This window comes from Petaurus breviceps, unplaced genomic scaffold (genome assembly GCF_028583685.1).
Source record: "Petaurus breviceps papuanus isolate PSGF00001 unplaced genomic scaffold, PetGlider_PUasm1.0 178, whole genome shotgun sequence".
Classification (NCBI taxonomy): Eukaryota; Metazoa; Chordata; class Mammalia; order Diprotodontia; family Petauridae; genus Petaurus; species Petaurus breviceps.
In genome coordinates, this window is record NW_027185777.1 from 5712024 (window position 1) to 5736371 (window position 24348).

Consider the following 24348-nt stretch of genomic DNA (forward strand, 5'->3'; position numbering starts at 1 on the left):
GGGTCAGTGAAAAGTAGGCACTAGGTCAATATTTCAAGAGAGTAGGGGTCTAGTCCTACTTTTGTGACTGTGGGACATGGGGTGACGCATTTTGCCTTGATTTCCTCATCTGTAAAAAAAGGATTGTATGAGATGATCTCTATCCTTCTATTTCTAAGGTCCTATAACTGATAAATGGCTATGACTGGGACAGAAGGCTGATCTGAAGATCCCAGAAATGTTTCCTAGTTATCTCAGGGAACAATCCCACACTAGTAGGAATAACCACTCTTTGATTTTTTAAAGCATATTTTTAAAGCAGTCAGAAGTTATACTGTCTTTAAAAGTTATAATATCAAAATCAGGAGTAGTATTATGTAGTGGATAGAGGGCCAGCTCTGGAGTGAAGAAAACATGTGTTAAGCTCGACCTACGGTATATCCTAGCCATGTAAACCTGTGCAAATTATCTAAACCCTCAGGGTCCCAGGCATTTCTCTAATTATGTAAATACATATAATATAAATGGCATATTATTGTACATAATATAAATTACAGATGAATTGTTCATCTGTGTTGATGGGAGTAGTTTCCACAATAAGAGTTCATCATATCAATGTAATCATCAGACAAAAAATAAATAAATAAAATTCTTGGCAAATCTACATGGGACAGTGTGGGATCATGGGATGAGAGCTGGAATCAAAGCCAGAAGGACCTGGATGTGAGTCCTGGCTCTGACACAAGTCATTAAAGCTCTTGGTTTCCTAGGAAACTTTCTAAGACTACCAAATGCTGAGAAGATCTGGGTACTCCCTATAGCAATACTATGCTAATCCCTGAGGATAAAAAGTTAAAAGTAAAACAGTCCCTGCCCTCAGAGAACTTACATTCTAAAGTGTGTATGTGTATGTGCGTGTGTATGTGTGTGAGAAAGTTGTTCTATGAAGTTCACCAGCAAAAAATATTTCCCTTTAATTCCAAAATTTTAATCCATATTCTCACAGTGAATCAATACACCCATACATGAATTCATCAGGTGACATTCAGAAATGTGTATATTGTTGAATATTTCTTGAAAATTAGACAAACTAGCCTTCAATCCTGTGTATCCCTTTGCTTTTCTGCACACATTGATAGAAGGATAGGAAGGGGAGCTATAATTTCAGACCATCTATAAACATTAACTTAGCTGATGGCATTCTAAATGTGAAAGCTTTGTACAGTGAACAATGGATTGACATAATACTGGTAAAACTGAATGATGTCAATATAAATATTCTCACAATAAAGCCAGAAGACAAAAGGAAATTGCAACTCAGTCGAAAGATGGCTCACAGGTTCTCCTGGGAGAAGCAAAATCGTAATAAAAAAAGACCACCACGGAGATAATTGCAGATTAAGAACCAACAGCTGTTGCAGAAGAAGCAAAGAAATACTTGAAAGAATTTAATAAGATCCTTCACACCAGGCCGGTGTATGCTTTATACTAAGAGACTTCAATACGAAGAGGGGCACACGGGAAGACAGCAAAAAGTATAATGTTGGAAAATATGGCTCAGAGGCTAAATTCTTGTAAATACTCAGAAGTCTCTTGGGCATGTATTATAAACACTTCCAGAAGAAAGTCAAAAGCAACTGGATATGGTGAGCACCAAATATCAACACACACACACACACACACAAACACACACACAATGAAATGAACTGTATTTTAACATATGGGAAGTCATTGGTTACTGATGTGGCAGTCACTTCAGGGACAGCTATCTGCATACAGTCAGATCAAAAGTTAAAGTCGACATCGGATCAGGAAAAAAGAGAGAATAAAGGTGAGAAGAAGGTACTATGTACAACAGCAACATGTTCAACTGTACCTATTTAAATAAGCCATCAAAGTCAAATCATGGGAATGGAAGATGGCAAAGATACTTATATAACTCATCACTAATTCCTACAAAAGCTTAAAACAATAGAAAAAGCTGCCAAGTGAGGAGGCCAAAAAAGTCTCCAAACCCCCTTAGCCGTCAAACACTTCATGTCATCACAGCATGATGGCAGCCAAGGGCGACATCAGTTTAGAATACAAACTCAGCTGTAAAACACGATTGAGAAGGGTAGCGTAAAATCCTAAGCAACATCACTTCACAAACCAGTGCATAGCAATGAAAGGAGACAAATCTATAGAGAACCTGGCGAGCCCAAATGGAGCGGTAACGTTTCAAACAGCAAATGCATCCAATGATGAAAATGGCAGCAAGGAAAGAGACAATATGGACCAGACATGTTAGCAGTTCTACATGTATTTTCATTATTGTTGAAAATGGAATCACTGCATTTGGCCCAGTGGGAAATGCTGAGATGTCTTTGTCATTGTTCGGTTGTTTTAGTCATATCTGACTCTTTGTGACCCCGTTTGGGGTTTTCGATCCTGGAGTGGCCATTTCCTTCTCTAGCTCTTTTTATAGATGAGGAACTAAGACAAACAGGGTTAGTGACTTGCCCAGGGTCACACAGCTAATAAGTGTCTGAGGCCAGATTTGAACTCAGGAAAATGAGTCTTCCTGACTCCAGGCTTGGAGATCTATCCACTGAGCCACCTCGCTGCCCCACTGGAGGGATACATAGTGGGAACAAATAGGGCTTCAAATTATTTCCTAAGATGATTTCTATATAAGAAATGACATGAGATATCTTCAAGGAAATGTACAATCAGAAAAGGAGATGGATCAGTCATACAGCAAGAATGACAAAATGACAAATAGAGAGTCTGAATTTTGCACTGCAACCACAAAATAGAAAAATACTCAGTTATAAGAGTTAGCTTTTTCTTATACATCCCTTTTGCATTCTAGTGAAACCTATGATATCTCAGAGTAATGTTTAAAATCATTGAAGCTTTCACAATCAAGTTCATGGACGCCTCGAAATCTGTCCACAGATGGACCCCAGGTGGTTAAGAAGCATTGACCCAGAGGAAGACCTCAAGTAGTTCTTAATCCCTAAGATGTTATATGAGGAAGTTTATATGGCACTCAAGACATTCAGAAAGAGAAGGGAGATCAGATCAAGAACGTGCTGAAGAATCACGCTGGGTGCTTCAAGATGCTAAGGGGTCATATTACAAGGTATATCAGGGAAGAGGAGATAGACACCAAAGAATGGGAGAAATTGTATATAATACTAATTTCCTAAAAAGATGATCATGAAGACATCAGTAACCACTGACTCATATTTCTACTTGGTCACCTTCACAACTATGAGAATGAACTATACACACATATTGAGTATTTTTGGTAGAAAATGGGAGAAAAGAATGGATAGGCTTTCACCAACAGTTTTGCTACAACAAACCACACAGTCATGTGAATATCCAGAAGGTGCAGAGAATATGAGATAGTATGGTATTTATTATTTGTGGATGGCAAAAACTGCATTTGACTCAACAGAGAAAAATAAAATATCAACAGCTCTCTTCCAACAATGAATCTCTCATATAGATGCTAAGTTCACATAAAGTCCCTCATTAAGTGACATCACAGAACAATAATCCCATTCAACATCCTACTGCTTGTTAATATCAAGAAAGGCATAAAACAGGGATGTGTATGCTCCACAAAGATCACCGCTGTCAAGATTATTTTGTATAAGGTAGAGACAGAAGTGGAACTCCCTGTAGATGGTGAGGTCTTCCTAAGAGTCCTATTTGCACATGGTATTATGCTGATTGCATCCAGACCTCCTCAATGAGATCTGTGGTATTCAAAAGAAATTGGTCCGACAATCCACACAGGAAAAACACCGATTGTCCTGACTATGACACAAAGCTGAATAGCCAGTCCATTGAATTAATATATCACTAAATATGTGTGTATGTATGTATGTATGGCACATCCTGCGTGTGAACAATGAGCTGGGTCCAGAACTAGTAGGAGGAAACTATGAAACACATTTAACAATGGTAGGCTGCTACAAAACCCATCTTTTCAACACAAATATTGTATTGTGATAATAATGTATGTATATATTAGAATATAATATTCTCCAAAGAATCAAAGTTGTACATGACCTAAAGAGTAATGGAAAGACACGTGTGGGAAAAAATAGAAAACATACTTCCTATAACAACGTCTTGGCAAAAAGAGATATAAGGGATATTTTCAAGGGAGCATATGATGACTATATGAAGGGAGATGGTCCAGTCATATAGCAAGAAAAAACAACAGCAGATGGACACCCTAAATTCTACCTACATTGACACCCTAAATCCTACCTACAAAATGTCTCCAATATGTCTGGTAGATATGCCATGGGGAATTTTTGGAAAAAAGGATGGAAAAGAATTGCACAAAACCAAAAGACAACGATGGGTTTGCAAATTGCCCTGATGGAGGGAGTACGTGAAATTATGAGAATGAAGATCTGTTTAAATTCTGAAGTATTATTTTATTTCATGTGAAACTATGAGGTTGAAGATGCATTTAAATATTGAAGTATTATTTTATTTAGGGCAGCTAGGTGGCACAATGGATAGAGTAATGGGCTTGGAGTGAGGAAGACTCATCTTCATGAGTTCAAATCTGGGCTCAGGGACTTAGCTACATGACCCTGGGCAAGGCACTTAACCCTCTTTACCTCAATTTTCTCATCTGCAAAATGATCTGGAAAAAGAAATGGCCAACTTCTCCAGTATCTTTGCCAAGAAAACCCCCAATGGCATCACAAAGAGCCAGACACAACTGAACAACAACAAAATTTTTTTCAATCTAATGTTAAAGGAAATGCATATATCAGCACTAATTATACTCAAGCCCATCTGAAATAGTTTTAGGATTTAGATGTGGGAGGGATCTTTAGGATCAGTGAGTTTATCCCCTTATTTACATCAAGGTGAAATGATTTGACTAAGGTCACAATGAGTGGCAGAAACTGAAACCTAGATCTTCTGACTTCAAATTCAGTGCTATTTCTATTATATTCATGATGTCACATACCATGACCATGGTTACAGCCATGATGTTACATTCAATGTGGCTAGTGTTTACTTCCATTTTGGAGCATAGTTGAACTTGCCTTTTATTGCTGGAGAATGTAGGACTGGGGTTACACACTGCCCATCTTCAGCACCCTCTTTAGTTACAACAGGCAGGGCTTCACTTCTAGCCTACACAGGACTTGTCACCATCCCTACCCTAGAACATGCATGAGTTTCAAATGAAGAATAAGTCCTACCATTAAGTGATCATTCACTATCATCAGTTCAACGTACTTTGTTTCCTCTTCTACATTGCGTGGATGCCGACGAAGCTGCAAAAACATTAAACAACAACAAACATTTATTAAATACCTATACTATACTCAGAACATTGACTCTGGTGGGAGATGGAGATTGTTGTCTAATAAGGGGATAGGATTCAGACACAAAAATCACCCTACTGCCATATGATAGATACTAAGTGGGGCAGCTAGGTGGCACCATAGTGCACAGGGTGAACACCTGGAGTCAGGAACACTCATCTTCCCCAGTTCAAATCCAGCCTCATACACTTAACTTGTTTGCCTCAGTTTCCTCATCTGTAAAGTGAGTTGAAGAAGGAACTGTCAAGCCACTCCAGAATATTTGCCAAGAAAACTCCAAATGGGGTCATGAAGAGTAGGACATGATTAAAAACAGTTGAACAGTAACTAAGTCCATCCATTAGACAAGAATCAGCATGGTACTAGATGAGCTCTGAGGGAGGACATACTATTACTAGCACTAGTAAGGGAAGGGCTGGAGTGAATATCCAGGAAATCTCAGAGGGAGTGGCATGGGAGCTGGGCTATTAAGTAAGGCTGAGAACTCACTGGATGGAGGATGAGGATCAAAGACAGTAGGCCAGGCTTAAAGAACAGTATGAGCAGAGGCAGCAAACCAAAGCACAGGGAATGGTTAGTGGTCCAGCTCAGCTGGTACACAGGGTACCATAAATCAATCCATTAACAAGCATTTATTAAGTACCTAGTGCATCAGGCACTAAGCCAGGGGCTAGGGATACAAAGACAGTCTCTGCTGACAAGAAGTTTATGTTCTAAAGAGAACAGTAGGACACAGCGGAGAAAACAAGATGGCGCCATGCTGTAGAGGGTCCCAAATGCCAAGATGACAATTTTTTCTTAACCCAGCTTTCTAAATAAGCCTTGGGAAAAATTACCTATAGAACAACATGAATATGGGAGAAACAAACAGGAAGTGATAATGTGGTCTTTTTTAGGGGGGGGGTCTTTTTTATAAGTTTTTCTTCTATTCAGAGCCAAAGATTGTGTATATACCATGTAATATCAAGAGAATGAACACAGTAATCATTTGTGTATTAGAATAAGAAAATCATATTAATTCATGCAGTCTTCCACCTGGAAAGTTCAACAGGCATAATGTATATGAACTCATTAATTTTCATAATTACTCTTTTCCTCTCAATATTGATAACAAAACCAAAGCCAATTCAGGTTGTGTAGGTAAATGTTAGAAGAAATAATGATTTAAAATGAATAGAGAAATGTAGATAGAACTTCTAGGACTGAAAACAAAAGATTAACATTTAAATACAGTCAGATGGAATTCCTCAAAAAATTTGGTTTTCAGAAGGCTCATAGAAAAGCTTCTTTCTAATTATATAGAATTATTTTTGTGGGAGGTGGGGCTGGGACATGACAAGTTAATAAAGTGGCCTGTCCTTGTAACTTTTAGTTATCTCATTTTTAATGATGGTGGGAGGTATGTCCAATATGCTTTGCATTACCTTTGTAATGTCTCAACAAGTCAGATTACCTCAATGTCCTCATCTGTAAAATGAAGAGTTTCGATTTACAGCTATTAATTTATGATCTCATGAACTCCAGAAAATGAGCAATTTCTTCCTCTAAATCAGCAACCTAAGTTGTAGGCCAAGCTTTGCCAGTAGCTGGCTGGGTGATTTGAACAAGCCTTACCTTTTGAAACCCCAGTGTCCTCATGTATAAAAATGAAGGGGCTGGATCCAATGCTCTCTAAGCTTCCTTCCAATTTTAAAATTTCATGATGGCAGTTTTGCCTCCATCTTAGAAAGGAAGCATGGTATTGTGGAAAGTGTTGAACTCTGAGTCAAGAGAAACATGAGTTCTACCTTTGGTTGTCACTAGCTGTGTGATCACCAAGTTCGTTAACCTTCCTGAACCACAATCTCCGTATCTACACAATGAGGGTGATACTCTCTGTACCTCACTGGGCTGTCGTGAGGATCAGATGATATGTTGGCTTTAGCGACTTCAAAATACATACATGTTCACTGCTATTATTATTTTGATTTATTCCAATTTTTCTCTCTACCTTGTTTAGTCTTACTAGGAATGCATTTCCCCAATTCTACTTCCCTCCAAAGACCATTAAATGTAAGATCTTATTCACTAGGTTTAAATTCTGGCCTTCTTTACTGGACATCAATAAGGCCTAATGAGATAACTTGAGGTCCCAATGCGCATTCTCAAGGTCAAGGTGCAACAGAGATATAAATACCAGCTAGGCAGAACTCATTATGTAGACCAGAACAGAGCTCCAAGATGACAGAATAAAAAAATCCTATTATTGTTTCTGACTGAGACTCATAATCATCACTGCAGTAGGGAGTGTTTTGGTGACACCACTAATCTCAACTCATAATTCCCATCTCCCAACTTTTTTTGGAAGAAGGAGGTCAGAATTTGAAGTGAGGCTCCAGAAATGAGACTTCCCTTAGTATGACTCCAGGATTTAGAGTCAGACTATGAATTCTTCAGCCTAGATCTCCCAACTGCATGATTTGCAATCTTGCAGAAATCATTTTGAGATTCCTCTCCTTCAGAGGTTCTTAGGACTCTGGAAGACCACTTGTTTGGTATGCTGTCGTCTGGATTCCCCTATGAGATGGCCACTGAAGTCTCTTACAATTCCTAAAATCCTACATTTCCGTGATTTCTTCTCCTTCTCCTTCTCTTCTATCATCACCATCATCACAGTTATTACCAAACAGTATTGTTTAAGCATTCTCATAGTAGCATCTTTGTTTACCATTGTTAAACACATGGACCAACAAGTACTCACTTATCTCCCAGAGACTTGGTTTGAGTTCACAAAATCAGCAGTTGCCAAGGTAATTATATGTATTGGCACATGCCTACCTGCCTTTTACTCCTTTTTAGTCTTGGTTTCACAATGAACTTTGGAGAAGTGATGTTCATTTGTTGAAATTCTGAAATACATTAAAACAAATTAGATTTTACCAACTATTATAGGTGTGCCCAAACTTCTATATTGCTACACTAAGTTATTAGCTCTTCTAACACTTGGTAATTCTACAACAACCATGCAGCTGATGGTAGCAAACCCATTCATAAAATGACAGATTTAGAGCTCAAAGGGTCTGCCTTTAGAGGATGCTGAGCCCCTCATTTTATAGATGAAGAACTGATATCTGGAAAGATTAAGTTATTTGCCCAAGATCACAAAGGTAGTGTGAGAGGTACAAGGTCCTGACTTCAATTCCAGTCCTTCCACCAACAACAGTCAAAGAAGCAGGACCAGACATTGACTGTTCCATGATAATGACAGCCTTGGAGATCATAAAGAAAATCTACAACAATTTCTCAGATCTTAATTTTACCCCAATATTTTTGGCTCACCTCTCCAACAGCCATCACCTCTTCATCAGACACTACTATGCAAAAAATGTGATTTTAATTTTTGACATCAAACACCATTTATCCTAACGAGTAGTGAAATGGATAGAGGAAACTGAAATCATGAGAAGAAAATGAACTTGAATAACCTGTAACCATATCAAAAATTCACAAATAATCAGTTGATGAAGGGGTATTAGCACTGTACAAGTCAGCATGACATAGTCAAGAGTAAGCAGGATCCACTTTGGAATCAGAGAGATATAGGTTTAAATCACACATCTAATAAATACTGGCAATGTGACCATGCACAAATCACTTAATCTCTCCATACTTTGAAACCACAAATTGCAGATCATTTATCCTGTTTCTGGCAAAGAAATTACATTTCTGGATTTAAAAAAAACAAACAAGCTCTAATTTTGCCAATAACATAATACTCATTTATCCTAACCTCTTTGGAACCCTAGACCCACAGGCCATTCTCAGGGCAGAGTTCTACATAGACTACATATATGTATATAAAGTTCACTATTTATCTTGCATATAAATAGGAAAATACTTGTATTGGAATAGATGAAATATTATACATTTCCCTGTGGAGCTGTAAACCTTCTAAAAACTTGATGGTTCAATGAGCAGAATGAAGGAACCCTTTGGTGGGCTATCTATGTCATCTATGTTCTGCAATTATCATTATTTCCACTATTCATGTAAATGAACTGAATGTTTGACTGAGTTCATACCACAAACCTGGCTGGGGCTAATTTTATTTTTTAAACATATATTTATGTACCATGTTTATGGAAAACAATCACACTAAACATTCAATCTATGTAACTAAGAGAATTCTGAACTATTCAGGCAAATATTCGCCAAAAAAAAGTAGTGAATACTCAGAATAAAGAATTAAAAAAAAGAAATTTCTACTCAGAATAAGAACATTTCTTCTCAGAATATGAAAAAGTTAAAGCCTCAAGGTTCCTTTTAAGTATATTTGCCAAAATATCTTCCTGGTTAAGTTTACCATTTGGGCAGTATATGAAGAAATCTGTCTATTTACTTATGAAAATATGTCAGAACTATAAGAAATACCATATATTGATCTAATATTATATTCCAGGTGTCCAAGTCACATTAATTAATGATGCTGAAATAGTTAGATTTTATCTTGCCTTTCTCTAATGCTCTTCTAGGGTCATCAATCTAGCCTTAGAAGGGATATTGTTCATCTTCTCCAATCCCTTCTTTTTACAGGTAAGGAAACTGAGGTCCAGTATTATGTTTAGTTCTGGGCACCTCATGATAGGAAGAACATTGATAAGCTGGGAAGTGGCCAGAGAAGGGCACCTAGGATGTTGAACAACCTTGAGTTTATATTCTATGACAATTGGTTGAAAGAACAGAGGATTTTTAGCCTGAAGAAGAGAAGACTTAGCAGAGTCATTATCTTCAAGTATTTAAAAACCTGTCATAGAGAAGAGGGATCTTTGTCCCTAAAAACAGAACTGGGGCCAAGTGAGCTTGTGTTCACTAAGGCGCCCAGATCTTTTTCAGAAGCACTGCTGTCTAGCTGTGTTTACCCCATCTTGTATTTGTGAAGGGGTTCATCAGCTGGAATATTTTTTTCATGTAGTTCCTCACTATTGATAATGAACTGTATTGTGGTGTAGTGAAAAGATCCTTGGATGATTTGGAGTCAAAGGGCCAGATGGTAGCAAAGAAAGAAATTTAGAACTGCGGTCTAGAAAAACTCCCTAACAAATGGGGATATATTAAAGCAGAATGGATGACTAGGGTAGATGATGAGTTACCCCACCCTAGAAGTCTTCAACCAATGGCGAGATGACCACTTGTCAGCAGCATGATAAAGGAAATTCTTTTTCAGGTATTGGTATAGATAGGGACTATAGAGCCATATTGGATGTCCTTAATCTTCTTATTATCATATAGAAGTAGAATACTGTTGGTTGTCATATTGCAGTAAATTTACTTTTCAGAGAATTTCTTAATCAATGTAGATTCTGTGCTTCTTCTAAACCAACATTTGCTGAAATGTATACAAACTTCTCTTCCTCTTAACTGACAAATGTTTATCCAAACTTCTGAGGAGATGAAGGGCTACCTTAATGCATCCCACCTTTCTAAGAGGGGCAAACTCAGAAATGAGAAGAAAACAATAGGATGCCAAAGAAAAGGAAAAATGGGAAGGGAGCGCCTAGAAATTAAACTCATCCAGAGACAAGTTTCTGATGAGGGAATGGTTTGATAGACATTAATAAATGACAGGACTACTAAATTATCACACAGAATATCTGCTTTAAAAGAACCCTGGGTGACAATGAGAAATTATAGGGTATCTTTTAGCAAGTCTGTAGTCCAATAGTACCAGAGGAGGGAAGAATGTCATTAATTACTTGGACCATTAGTCCTATGTCATTACTGCTTTAGCTAATAGATAGTACTCCCTGGAATACTTATTAAATCACACCTTTGTTTTCAGGCCTATTTCTTGTTTCATGTTTCATGGTTATTACTAATTCTCCTCCCATAAGAAGGACTCTGTGTGGGAAGATGATAAATGTACATTCACAGAGGTCCCTCATTAACCAGCTGACTCTTCTCATTTGCACATCCTTCAAAGGGGTTCTTTTATTTTGTGAGGGTATATATTCCAGTATCTCTTGGTAACAGGATCAAGAAATCACAGAATCAGAGAGATGTAAGGAAACATATTCTAATGCTCTCATTTAACTGGTGAAGAAACAAGTCCAGAAAGGTTAATTAGTTTGTTTGAGGTCACATAGCTGGCTGGTGACAGAAGCAGGTTTTTTGATTCCAAGTCCTGGGCTTTTCCCACTATGTCACAGGCCTCTCCCAGGATGCATTGCATTGATCCACTGCTCAATCATGGGCGACTAGGTGGTTGAAGGCAGGAAGATGCCATTTCCAAACTAGGTAACTTAAAACTTTGGATGTCTAGGGGATCCTCTTGCTCCCAGAAAGAGAAAATTAGGTGTAAGGTATTAGTGAAATAGGCAAAAGTATGGCAAGGAGGGGGAGAATTCTTAGAATTCTAACTGTAGATGAGAAGCATTGACCATTTTTGCATCCTACTCCAATTTTTTAACTTATCAGATTTGAACATTTAAAATGATACACTGCTACAAACCAATCTTGCTCTAATTGGGCATCTCTACTGCTAGTTTGCATGGAATCTAATTTAAAAAGAGGTTTCCCTCAGTTTGCCCAGGATACACTTTCCCCCAGCCAATACATTATAAAGATAAAGGAAATTTGTATTTTCCTTCACACTTCAGCATGACTCTGCATGTGAAACTCTCATAAACAACTAAGGGCTAACAACATTTTTCATGCAGAGTAGTTCCAAGGCACTGAAATGAAATAATAAAGAACTTTTTAAAAAGTGAGCAGATGGGAATCATACCAGATGGCAGGTCATCCAAGGGAAATTCAAACAGTTTGGATTTGTAAACTGAATGGAAATGGAAGTCCTCCTGAAATAACACAAATCAGCACAGTTTAAGCATAGAAAACAAAACATCTCACAGCCTCAGGCAATCCCATCTATTGGCTGTAAAACCAGATATATTTAGAAACATCATGCTTTCATTCTATTCCCAGTCTTGGTCTTGAGGGGAAATGAGCCATCATCCATCCTCCTCTCTGTACTCCAACAGTCTTGTCTATCACCACAAGGTTAAGTAATAAACTATAAAGTACCATACAAATTACTGATTATTAGTATTAATTATTTGGGGGAAATGTGGCATCGTGGAAAGAGGTCTGGACCTGGAATTGAGAAATCTGAATTCAAATCTCTGCTTGGACTGATAAATAAGGACATGATAAGTAAGTACTTATGAGTTATGAAGCCACAGGCCACTCAATTAACTGTTCTTGGCCTCAGTTTCCCCATCTGTAAAATTAGAGGTAATAATATTGGTACTATCTACCTTATGGGGTTAACATGAGAACAGCATTTTGCAAGCATGTCATTATATAAGAGGGAAGAGTCCTTGACTAACCTCAGGAGGACAGAATTTAGGTACAGAATTGGAAGAGACCTCAAAGGTGATCTAGTCCAACCCACTCACTTTGCAAATGAAGGAGCGGAGACTCAGAGCAATGAGGGACTGCCCAAAGTCTCAGAGGTTTGGGTGTCAGGGCCAAGACTCAAACCAGGTCCTGTGACTTCATCTAGAGCTTTGTTCCTTGGAAGCCCAAACTCCAATAACATGGGTGCTATAGCACTGAAAACAAATGAGTTGATCTATCTGATTACATGGAAAAGTTAACTGGAAATCATAAAATCACAGGATTTAAAGCAGGAAAGAAATTTAGAGGTCATCAAGACTAATTCCCTCATTTAAAAAATAAGGAAACTGAGGCAAGAAAGATTAAGTGACTTGCCCATTAGCAAATGTCTAAGGCTAGATTTGAACTAATATCTTCTTGACTCCAAGCCCAGGGGTCCATCCAATGTGCCATCTAGTTGCCCTAATAGAAGACGGTTTTGGCCCATTGACTTTTGGGTAATTTGTCCAGCATACTTCCACTGGCCCACGCTACTAGATAAAGAAAAGAACTGCATTGCAGATTATGTGATTTCTTCTCAGCCTTAAACCATGTATCCTTGAACAACTTCACTTTAAGACTTGGCTTTTCAAGAGAGCCCCTTTCCCAAAGAAATATATGCACCAGAGCTGGCTAACGCTCCAAAGGAAATGATCGATGTCCCAAGCAAAAATTGTACTAAAATCAAAGCGTCATACAAAGGGAGGTGAAAACAGAAAGCACAGCACTTTTCTCCTCCAAGAATAATCAGTGGCTTTAGAAAGAATTCCTTTTTCCTTCATTCATTTATTCATGATACTGATTATTAAGAATTTGATGCCACTGAATGAGCATCATGGTCAAGAGGCATCTGTGAAATCACCTCAAAGATGCATTACTGCACCAAATAGTGAAGCAGTGAGCAACTGGCAGATGGGGAAAATTTATATTATTAAGGTGGTTTTGGAAAGAAGATTGCCAATGAATGGAAAAATCTTTGTGGGCTCATCTCAATTATTTTGCTTGACTAAGTCATTTGAACAATACTGCAGGATTCAAGGAAACATGTTTGACTTTCCATCATGTCAATGGGTTCTGTTTTTATCTATAGTCAATGATATAAACTCAATATTTATCTAATTATGGATAAGGAGATCTGTTATAATGAAGGAAAAGAAGAGGATGCCATAAGAATCCCGGGCCATTTCTACCCTTAGATTTTAATAGGAAACAATGCTATTCATCTCTGGACAGAGGGAGAGGTGATAGACTCAGGGTGCTAAATGACATATTTTTTGGATACGGCCAATGTGGAATTTTGTTTTGCTCTAAACACATCAGTTAAGAGTGTTTTGTTTTTGTTTTATTTTGGGTTTTTTTTTCCCAGTGGAAACAGGAGGTTGGGCATGAGAGGCACAGACAAATAGATTCTTGTTAAATAAAAAATAATAATTAAAAAGACTTTAAATATGAGCAACTTTGGGTAGGGAGAGTGGTATCTGGGGAAAACATAGGGTGATACAGAGAGAAGAGATCTCAGGAAGCCTCAAAGAGACAATATGTCTGGTCTTATAGACTGGTGGCTTCAGAAGCCCTCCTGGTAATATATTCTCACAGGCCAGGTTCCCCTAAATCCTGCCTTCTCTTCCCTCCCTAAAATTCAACATCAAGATTTTATAAGGGCAAGGAGGAAGATGCATAAAACTGCTGGCATCATTTATTCCCTTTGACCAATAAAACCTCTGCCTTCCCCTTGGACTAACGGGAGTGAAGCATACCTGGGAGGTGTTATTTTCTTCTGGCTCGATAAGATATGTATGGTTCCCATCATAGAACATTCCGCTGTCAAGGACAGGAAGATGATTAGTCAGAGGTATTGACTTATTCTCCAGACCCCAATCATTTAAGAAATCACCAGCAGCTACACCTTCAGGTTATTATTCTGTCTTGCTTCTCCGCTCCTATATTTGCCTCCAATGACATGAACAAATCAGTGTAGAAATGTTAGTATCTGAGTTTTCAAGGCTCAGTGCTAGCTAGGCACTGCACAATAAAGTTAAACTATGTTTCTGCTCTCAAAGAAGAGAATAAGCTAAAGAAAAGCAAGTCCTGGGAGTGTAGGTGGTGGGAAGCCAAACAAGATTACTGGCAACCTTTTAAAAGTATTCATTGAGTTCTCTGATCTTCTATTTTGTTTTATATAATTGTTCTGATGGAAGGGAGGGGGGAGGGAGAGTAGGAGAACAAAGGAGAAAATAGAAAAGGAAAAGAAAGCTACAGATTGAGGTCTGCATCTAAAGGGGAAAAAATGAAAGGTGGGAAAAGATTAACAGAAGTGGAGGACAGAAGAATCGAGAGAGGAAGCTATGACTATTGTTGCTTAGCATCTATCATGGTAACATGAAATAGGTCTATCGATTTTCCTTTACACTACTGCCCAAAGACTAGCCACTCAGCTGGTTCCCACTCATATGACCCTGTCTTCTGTTTATCAATGAGGCTAGCAAAGTGATGGATGTCAGAGGCATCCAAAGTGCTTACCTTTGGGAATCAATTCAGTGCACTCCAAAAAAACCAAATGAAAAAACCTTCCCATTTATCCAGAATCAAACAAAGAACTAATCAAAATACCAGAATTTTCTTTAAAAGGCTGTATAAGCTATGATCAAAACTATTTGTGAATTAACATTTATCACTCATTCTATAAATGCTAATGTTTATACAATTCAAGCTATCATTATTTTTGTCATTGTAATTGTACAAGTTCTTAAAGTGTCTTCTGCCACCAATCATTCAAAGAGTAAGAATTGGGTTTAGGGACAAAAGTCACTTACAAACCTTGCATTGATAATTCCAATTTGCTTCCTCTTATTTCACTGAGAAAATGAGGCTATTTAATGTGAGCTTCTTCCTCTATTCTTCCCAATCCCTTAACAAGGCATCATTTCATATTCTCACCTCCTTTTCCCAAATCTCATACTTAACACATCTAAAATGGAAGCTTTGCCTTTTCTCCAGGACCCTCCCCGCTTCCGATCTTCCTGGTTTCTCCTGGAGACACCTACATCCTTCCAGCCTCCTGGATCTGTGACCTTTGTGTCCAATCAGTTGCCCAATCTTGCTGTTTCTACACCCACAATATCTCTTGTATCTTATCTCTTTACTCATCCGGCTACCATCTTAGTTCAAGTGCTCGTCACTTTTCACCTAGATTATTTCAACAGCCTCCTCTCTAACTGGTCTCCCTGCCCCAAATCTCTCCCCATTTTATTCCATCCTCTGCTACCAAAGTGATCTTCCTAAGCACAGATCTGACCATGTCACTCCTCTTCTAAACTCTAGTGACTCCCAGCTGCCTCTAAACCAGATATAAATTACTCCTTGTTTTAAGCATTTCAAACCAGGTCCCAAACTATCTTTGAAGACTCCATGAGTATCACTTTCCTTCCCACTATCTGTGATGCATACAAACTGCCTTCTCTCTGGCCTTAACACATGATACTCCATCTACCATCTCCATGCCTTGACACTGGCCATTCCCCGTGCCTGGGATGTACGCCCTTCCCATCTCTGCCTCACAGAATCCCTCGCTTCCGTGGAGAGGCAGCTCAGCCACTACCTTCTCCATGAAGTCCTTCATAATGCCCTCAAACAACAGTGCCTTCCTTTGATTTATCCTCTTTATGTTTATTCTATTGTTGATGTTGGTTGTTCAGTCCCTTTAGCTAGTAGGGGTCTGAGGCCACATTTGAACTCAGATTTGAACTAGGCCCAGAGCTCTACCCAACTGAGTCAAATAGCTTCCAATTTATCTTGTACATATATATACTGGTGTTTTCTCATTATAGCATAAGCTCTTTGTGAGTAAGGTTTGTTTTATGGCTTTGTAGTTGTTTTACCAGCACTGATCACAGTACAAAATAAGCCGTTAATATTAATAGAACATAGTAGAACATTAATAAATGCTTGGTGATTGGTTCCAAGGTTTAAAATCAAGCCAATGGCACTGTACTTTACTATAGTCTAATTTTAAGAAAATTAGTCATTCGTGTATGGCACATCTATAAAGAAGGAAGTGACAAACCACTCCAATACCTTTGCCAAGAAAACCTCAAATGGGGTCATGAAGAGTAGGATGCGATCAAAAATAACTCAACAACACATCTAGAACTCCTACAAGAAAGCACTATGATTAAGGAAAGACCTAGCACCATGCATAGAGAAGTGATTGCATCTCACAATGTTCCCCAATCATTTTGGCTAAATGGGAACATATTATAAGGTTGGAATTTTAAGTGAGAAATGTAGCCAGCCACCGTTCTGATCACCACATATCAGGATATCAGCTGGTTATGATGAACTTTAGAACCATAAATGACTAATATCTGTAATGGGTCAGACTTTTTCATTCTACCTCCTCCATTCAACTATTGCCTACTTCTTCCACCTACTTGTTCACTCATGTGAGTACACTTGAGATACTAGAAGAAATTGTTGGAGTGAGAGCAGTCACAGTGGGGATGTAGGTTTAGGCAAAGTGAGCTTGTAAAGTACTAATACTGATAGCTAACATTTATACAGTATTTTAAGGTTTACAAAGCACTTCAAAAATATTATCTCATTTTAAGTTAGATTATCTTATTTAAAATATCATTTCATATAATAGCACCTTGCATGTAGGTGCTATTATAGCAATAGCCCTATTTTATAGATAAAGAAACAGAGGCTGAAAAGGTTAAGTAATCACCTAGGACCACACAGTTATTCAGTATCTACGGTAATATTTGAACTCAGGTCTTCCAAATGTCAAGTCTAGCACTCTCTCTATTCTCTACACCCCCTCGAAGTCAGTAATTGTATGACTCCAGAAACAGAAATGGGCAGTCTTAAAATGAAGCTCCTTCCTTGGCATCACTTTATCCCTTAGGTCCTAACTGGGCATCAATTCGAGGACCAATTCAATTCAATTCCAGAATGTCATATAAAATGGATATTGGACTAGACTATGTCCAAGAGCACTTACATCGCTAATGTTCTAAGATACTATGGACCTTAGCCTTGGTATCAATACTGAGCAAATGTGATCCTTATCATGTTAATATTCATTTAGGAAAGTATATATATATATATATGAGTTTGAAAGTATTTTAGGTTTGGAACTAATACTAATCAATTTATTTTATTAAACAATGTTATTTACTAGATAATATATAATAATTATATATAAGATAATAAACAATATGTTGTTTATTAAACAAATAAGTAGTTGGTTGCTAGCATGCCACTCCTGGAGGCCATTCTACCTTTCTGGGCTCATCTTTTATCACTCTCCTCTCATGCTCCACCCAAATGGGTCATTCCTCTGCCTCTTGAATATGAATTGTGTTCTTCCACATTCTTGGTTTTTTTGCACAGGCTAGTTCCTTTGCTAGGAACACCCTCTCTCCTTCTCTTTTCCTTTTGAATTCCTACTCATTCCTTAAAACCTAACTTTAAAAGTAAACTCCACCAGGAAGTGCTCTCTGACCATCCCTCCTCTACTGATAATATCATATAAGATGGTATTTGTAAAGTGCTGAGGTTTCCTTTCCCTTCATGTATTATATAACACTCTGTGTCTGCATCTCATCCTGATTCTGGACTGCGGTCTCCTTGATGTCTGGGACTGTGTTTTGTTAGCTTGGTAGTTCCCCCAATGCCTAGCATATTGATCTGCATATATTTGGCACTTAAAAAAATGTTTGTAATATTGCACATATCATTCACATATATGAGCTCCAAAAAGTCTTAAGTGCATAGACCCCATCGTTTCAGGGGCATGGGAAACCACCATGGAGGAACATCTACCAATGCAGGCAGATCATTCAGTATTCTGCAATTTACAAATTACTGCCTGGGGCACTGACAGGGAAGGATCAATGGAACAGATTGGGTACATAATACACAGTAGTGAAAGACCAGAAATCTGATAAACCCAGAATGGCAAACTTTTGAGACAAGAACTCACCATTAGACAAAAATTGTTGGGAAAACTGAAGAGCAATTTGGCAAAAACTAGGCATAGACCAACATCTCACACTGAATACCAAAGGAAAGTTAAAAAAGATAAATAATTTAAACATAAAGGGTGATGTTCTAGGTAAATTAGGGGAGTTAGCAAAAATTTAGCTGTCAGATCTATGGATAAGGGAAGAGTTTATGACTAGGGTCACATAGTCAGCATGTGTCAGAAGGAGGACTTAAACCCAGGTCTTTCTGACTATGGTAACCTACTTAATATATAAGACAAGTGGTTTTATATTATTCGGGAAAAATACATAATTTCGTGCATTTAAAAAAGCAAACAGTGACTGCCATCTTTTAAAATTATTTGATTTTATATATTTTAATTTCATTGAGTTTAAAATTAATATAATTCTTTATTTTATAAATGCAATTTTCTTTTCTAAGATTTATGAAAGTCAAAATTTTAAAATAAGGTAGTATCCTTGTATTTAAATACTAAAATATGAATTTAAATGTTAAAAATGCAAACAAATAACATAAATCTGTTTTCCATTTTAAAGTGCTCTCATTTTTGTCTTTTTTTTTTTTTTAGTATACCAGTTTCTTTAATGTTAAAAATCATGAGTGAGAGGAGGCCAGGTGGCTCAGCGAGTAAGAGCACCAGCTCCAGTGTCCAGTGGGGATCAAATCCGGGCTCCACTTTGCACCACACCCAGAAATAACTGGCCGTGTAACCTTGAGCAAGTTACTTAACCCCAATTGCTTACAAAAAAAAATGAGTGGATACTTCCAAATTTTTCAAGCTGATAGCCCACAGGGGCTTATTCACCCCTACTAACATTATTTCCTACTCTAAAATTTCATGATTCTATGAAAATAAAAACTTGTTGAAATGAGATTAAAGCAGACATTTTAATAAGTCACCACCAGGGGGTGGTATACTCACATACGAGCTGCTTCCTTCCTGGTGCTCTAATGACAACCTGTTCTAAAATCAAAGCTGGTGGGGTCACACTGTGCCACCCAGAGCAGGGACATTACAGAATAACCTTTCACTTCTGGAATATATTTCTTTGCAAGTTCTGTGCAAAAAAATCACACAAACCTTAATATTTCCCACTTTGTTTTCTTTACCTTAAGATTATAGATTGAAAAAAAAAAATCTATCTTTATGTCATTCTGTCCTTGGTTATTTACAAGAGGCAAGTCATGGCTAGATCAGCATGATCCCTCTGCCAGAAACAACATGTACCATGATTTAATGCTTAGTAACTTTTCAAAAAATACATTTTCTCTAGGACTTCTTGATCTGACTGACAGTCTGGAAGACACCACAAGTAGAGCTGGGTGATAAACTGTCTCTGACAGGGTATCATTGAAGCATTTTTATTCCAAGTTCCTTTCTAACAAAATCTAAGCCAAAGCATTCCTACCTGCACATAGCTATGAGATACCACTAAGCTACAAATTATGAAACAATATCTGTGCCTAGAAGGAATATGATTTAATGAAGTTTTTTTTTTGTCCAGTTCTGTGATTGTGGTAATAAAACTCTTTTTAAAAAATGCAGATTCTGCAATTTAAGGTCTCAAAGAGCTGACCAGAGAGGTTAAATGACTTACCCAGGGCCATACAGTCATTATGTATTAGAGGTAGGATGTGATCCAGGCCTTCCTGATTTCAAGACTGCTGCATGATGGTTCTCTGTAGCATCTCCCTCACCAGTCACTTATTCATAGAACTTCAGTTTTTGAGCTGAAAAACCTCCAACTACGAATTGGCACCAACTCTAGATTATATAATACCCAGCATTGTTGGGTCTCGGAGGGATCTCAGAAATCATTTAGTCTAGTCTTGTTTTATAGATAAAGAAACTGAAGATGAGGAAAATCAAGTGAAAAAACTAGTTAGTGCCTGAGTTGGAACTCAAACCCAAGGTGACATTTATCTTCCAGAAAGAATTTTCTTACCATGAAGGTAGCTAAGAAGTAGGCCATTGAAAAGAGGTACATACTGCCTTCCATGAAGGTCTAGGGGAACAGAGCTGTCATGAATCTAGGATGGGCTAGGATTAGTCTGCCTGAAAGCAAAGGTTTCAAATATGTGAACTCCTATCATCCATTTCCAAATACAAGATCATTGGGTTATACATCAATAAATTACAGTTAGATATTTATAGAGGGACTCAGTACAATGGATAAACCATTGAAGCTAGGAAGACCTTGGTTCTAGTCCCACCTCTGACTTATACTGGCTGCAAATCATGGGCAAGTCACTAAGTCTCTTGCTCCCCAGGCAATTTAGAAACCAAGCTATGAAGTTATATGCCAATCTGTGTCAGTGGAAAGAACTTCCACATTAGGAATTACCCACACTGATGAAATCATGAGTTTGGACTATACACATTTACATATACATATATGTAAATACATATTTGTGCATGTTTGCATATATTTATGTATATTTACATATACATAAGCAAACACATACATGGGTAAACATATATAGGCATATACATAGGTAAACATATAGTATGTTTTTGTAAAAAAATACTATTATGTAACAAAGATCAATGATGAGAAAAGTCACAGAAACATCAACTAAATTATTCAAACCTCATAGCTATGTACTCTGATAAAAATCAGATTAAAGACATCCTCCATAGAATATTATTTTCTTAAGGAAAAATTCTGAACTAGTACATAATAAGAACATAGTTTCAATAATAGCCCCAATTCAGAAAATCTGTTTGGCTTATAAATAGCTGGGATGTAAGTTCCTAGCTAGACAAATCTAACAGAAAGAGAACTTACATGAAAAATGTAGAAATGAAAAAAAAATATTGGGGAATTTAGAGGTGAAAGACTTCCAATCTTATGAATGGGAAGACTAAAGAATATACATATGTTTCAGCACCATATAGTACCTTTACAAAAACAGACCATATATTAGAACACAGAAATATTGTAAATAAGTATATAAAGAAGATTTAATAAAATGTATCATTTACCGGCTACAATGCAATAAAAATAATAAATATAGGAGGCACAAGCAAAAGTTAAATGGAAACTTAATAATGACATCCTGAATAAGTAGGTTAAACTGCTGTATGTCATGACCCCATATGTGGTCGAGCCCACAGTTTAAGAAGAACCAAAGGGATTATGAGGTTGAAAAAATTTAAGAAGGCCTCAGTTAGAGAACAAATCATAAAAACAACAAGTATGTGGAAAAAGATGATGGAGACGATGATAAAGATGAATAATAATGATAATGAGATAATGATGAAGACAATGTATCAAAATTTCTAAGTCAAGGCTAAAACAGTTCTCAGAAGAAAAATTATATTCCTAGAATATAAACTCCTTAAGTGTAGGACTTGTTTTGTTTTTACTTCTACAGTCCCACCCCCCCAGCTCAGAACCTAGCATGTAGACAATACTTAATATCTTGTGGAACTGATGAAGAAAAAAGGGAGAACCTGGTCCATTCCTGATCTGAAGTTAAACTTTATCCTGATATAGTCCACAAGGGGCCAGGATCCCAGTAATATCAGAGACAGAGCATTAAAAGGCACTAGAGAAAAAGCATATTTGAGCAACTCATAAAACTTACTGGAGTCCATGGCATGTTGACAAGGCAACAAATGAATCAGGGTATCCTCTAATGTGCCCATGGTAGTAACAATGTTCTCCTCCCTGCAAGTGGAAATAGAGAAGATAAGGTTTTGGTCATCATAGGGAGAAAAAGCAGCAGCATCACACAAGTTCTTCCCAGAGTGCAATTTCCATCCTTATAGATCTAAAACCACAATTACTTGGGAAGAAGGAAGGAAGGAAGGAAGGAAGGAAGGAAGGAAGGAAGGAAGAAGGAAGGAAGGAAGGAAAGAAGGAAGGAAGGAAGGAAGGAAGGAAGGAAGGAAGGAAGGAAGGAAGGAAGGAAGGAAGGAAGGAGAAAGTCCACATAAGTCAAATATAGCCATTAAAAATAGCATAACTGATAAATTCTCCAAGTAAGCCAAAACCAAAAGGCAGGTCAGCATGCAATCAAATCAAAGGACTGGGAAATGTAAGCTGACTTAGCTGTCTTTTCATCTAAGTGATGCTGGTAAAAGAGAGAGACATGGAAAGAAACCCAAGCAGTCTTTGAACAGGGAGAGGTGGGCTAATCTTTTTATTTCCCCACCAATTAAGGACTCCTCCTTATGAATGACAGAACAAGGTAGGGCAGTGAAGTTACCTGAACCCCCCTGAGTGAAAGTGATTGTGAAGCATAGAATTTTCACAGAAAACAAAGAGCAAAACATCTGCTTGTTCTACCTTTGTAGGGTCTAAAAATAGTCTGATATGGCAAATTCCTTTCCCAAGGGTTGGCTTTACCAGTAAGCAGAGTAGACAACTAAAATCTAAGGGACTGAGAAGGTTCCTTTACTTAAAATCTCTGCTTCCTTCCCTCCCCTGCCCTTTCTTCCTGTTGTGGAATTGCCTAAAGTCCACTGTCCCGGAAGCAGCATGACATAGCACATAAATCCTGCTGTCAAAGACTGGAGGCTCCAAGCTCAGGGTCTCCCTCTGATATCTCCTGGCTCTGTGACTCTGGGACACACAGAATAAATATATGAAATAAAGTATGTAAAGTGTGTGTGAGAGACACTGGTAAGGCCAGGTCCAGTGGGGTGAAGGAGGGACAGAGAACTGTCCAGTTTGGTTAGAGCATAGACTTGATGTAGGAGACTAATATGAGATAAGTTTGGAAAGTTAGTGTTCTGAGATATTGTGGAGGTCTTTAGTGCCAGGTAGATAAATCTGAACTTTAATTGATGGGTAATAGGGAGCCAGTGAAGATTTTTTTTTAATGGTAGACTGTCATGAGTATATGTATAAATAAGGGAGATTAATTTGGAAGTAGTATGAAGGATGGATTTAAGGAGAGAAGGGTGGAGGAAGGAAGACCTCTTAGTAGGCTACTGAAATAATCTATACAAGGCATAATGAGGGCCTTTACTGTCGTGGTGGCAGGAGGAAAAGAGGTGAAGGGATGAATGTGAGAGATATTACAAAGGGATATGAGATGTGAGAAACAAAGAGGGAAGAGTCATAGAGAGCACATAATTTTGAACACTGTAGACTGGGTTAAATGGTGGCTCCAGAGACATAAAAAGGAAGACCAGATTTAAAAGGATAGATAATAAATTCAGTGTTAGACATGTTTCGTTTGCAGTGATGGCAGGACATTCAGGTAGATAAGTGTTATAGGTTACTGGTGGCTTGGATCTGGAATGCAGAACAGAAGATAGGGCTAGATCAGATCACGTGGCCTCAAGGTGATATGTGGCCTCAAGGACACAGGTTCCTCACCCCCTCACCCCGGGCTAGATAAATTGATTAAAGAAACATTTGAACTGAGATAGTAATGGAAAACATGGGAACAAATGGAACTCCACTAGTATTAATTAAGCACCTTCATATGCCAAGCACTGAGAACAAGGGTTACATAGACAAAAAAAAAATAAATAGACCTGTCCTCATGGAGCTTACATTCTGTAGGAAGGCCAAGGGAGAGAGCTTACAGAAGGAAAAGAAGGTCAGACAGCACCTTGGGCAACATTCAACTT

At 37.8% G+C, this 24348-nt stretch overlaps 1 protein-coding gene across 9 annotated transcripts in view; it reads right to left on the reverse strand.

The window, feature by feature from the left end:
* Positions 1-24348, reverse strand: part of ADAM22 (ADAM metallopeptidase domain 22) — a 270825-nt gene that overhangs the window by 85379 nt on the left and 161098 nt on the right. For all 9 annotated transcript variants that reach the window (XM_069086210.1, XM_069086211.1, XM_069086212.1 and 6 more), the window contains exons 5-9: positions 22350-22432; positions 14507-14570; positions 12100-12169; positions 8154-8224; positions 5211-5285 (exon numbers count right to left, since the gene is read on the reverse strand). In XM_069086210.1, the coding sequence (XP_068942311.1) occupies positions 5211-5285; positions 8154-8224; positions 12100-12169; positions 14507-14570; positions 22350-22432 (363 nt within the window). The remainder of the gene's footprint in view (positions 1-5210; positions 5286-8153; positions 8225-12099; positions 12170-14506; positions 14571-22349; positions 22433-24348) is intronic.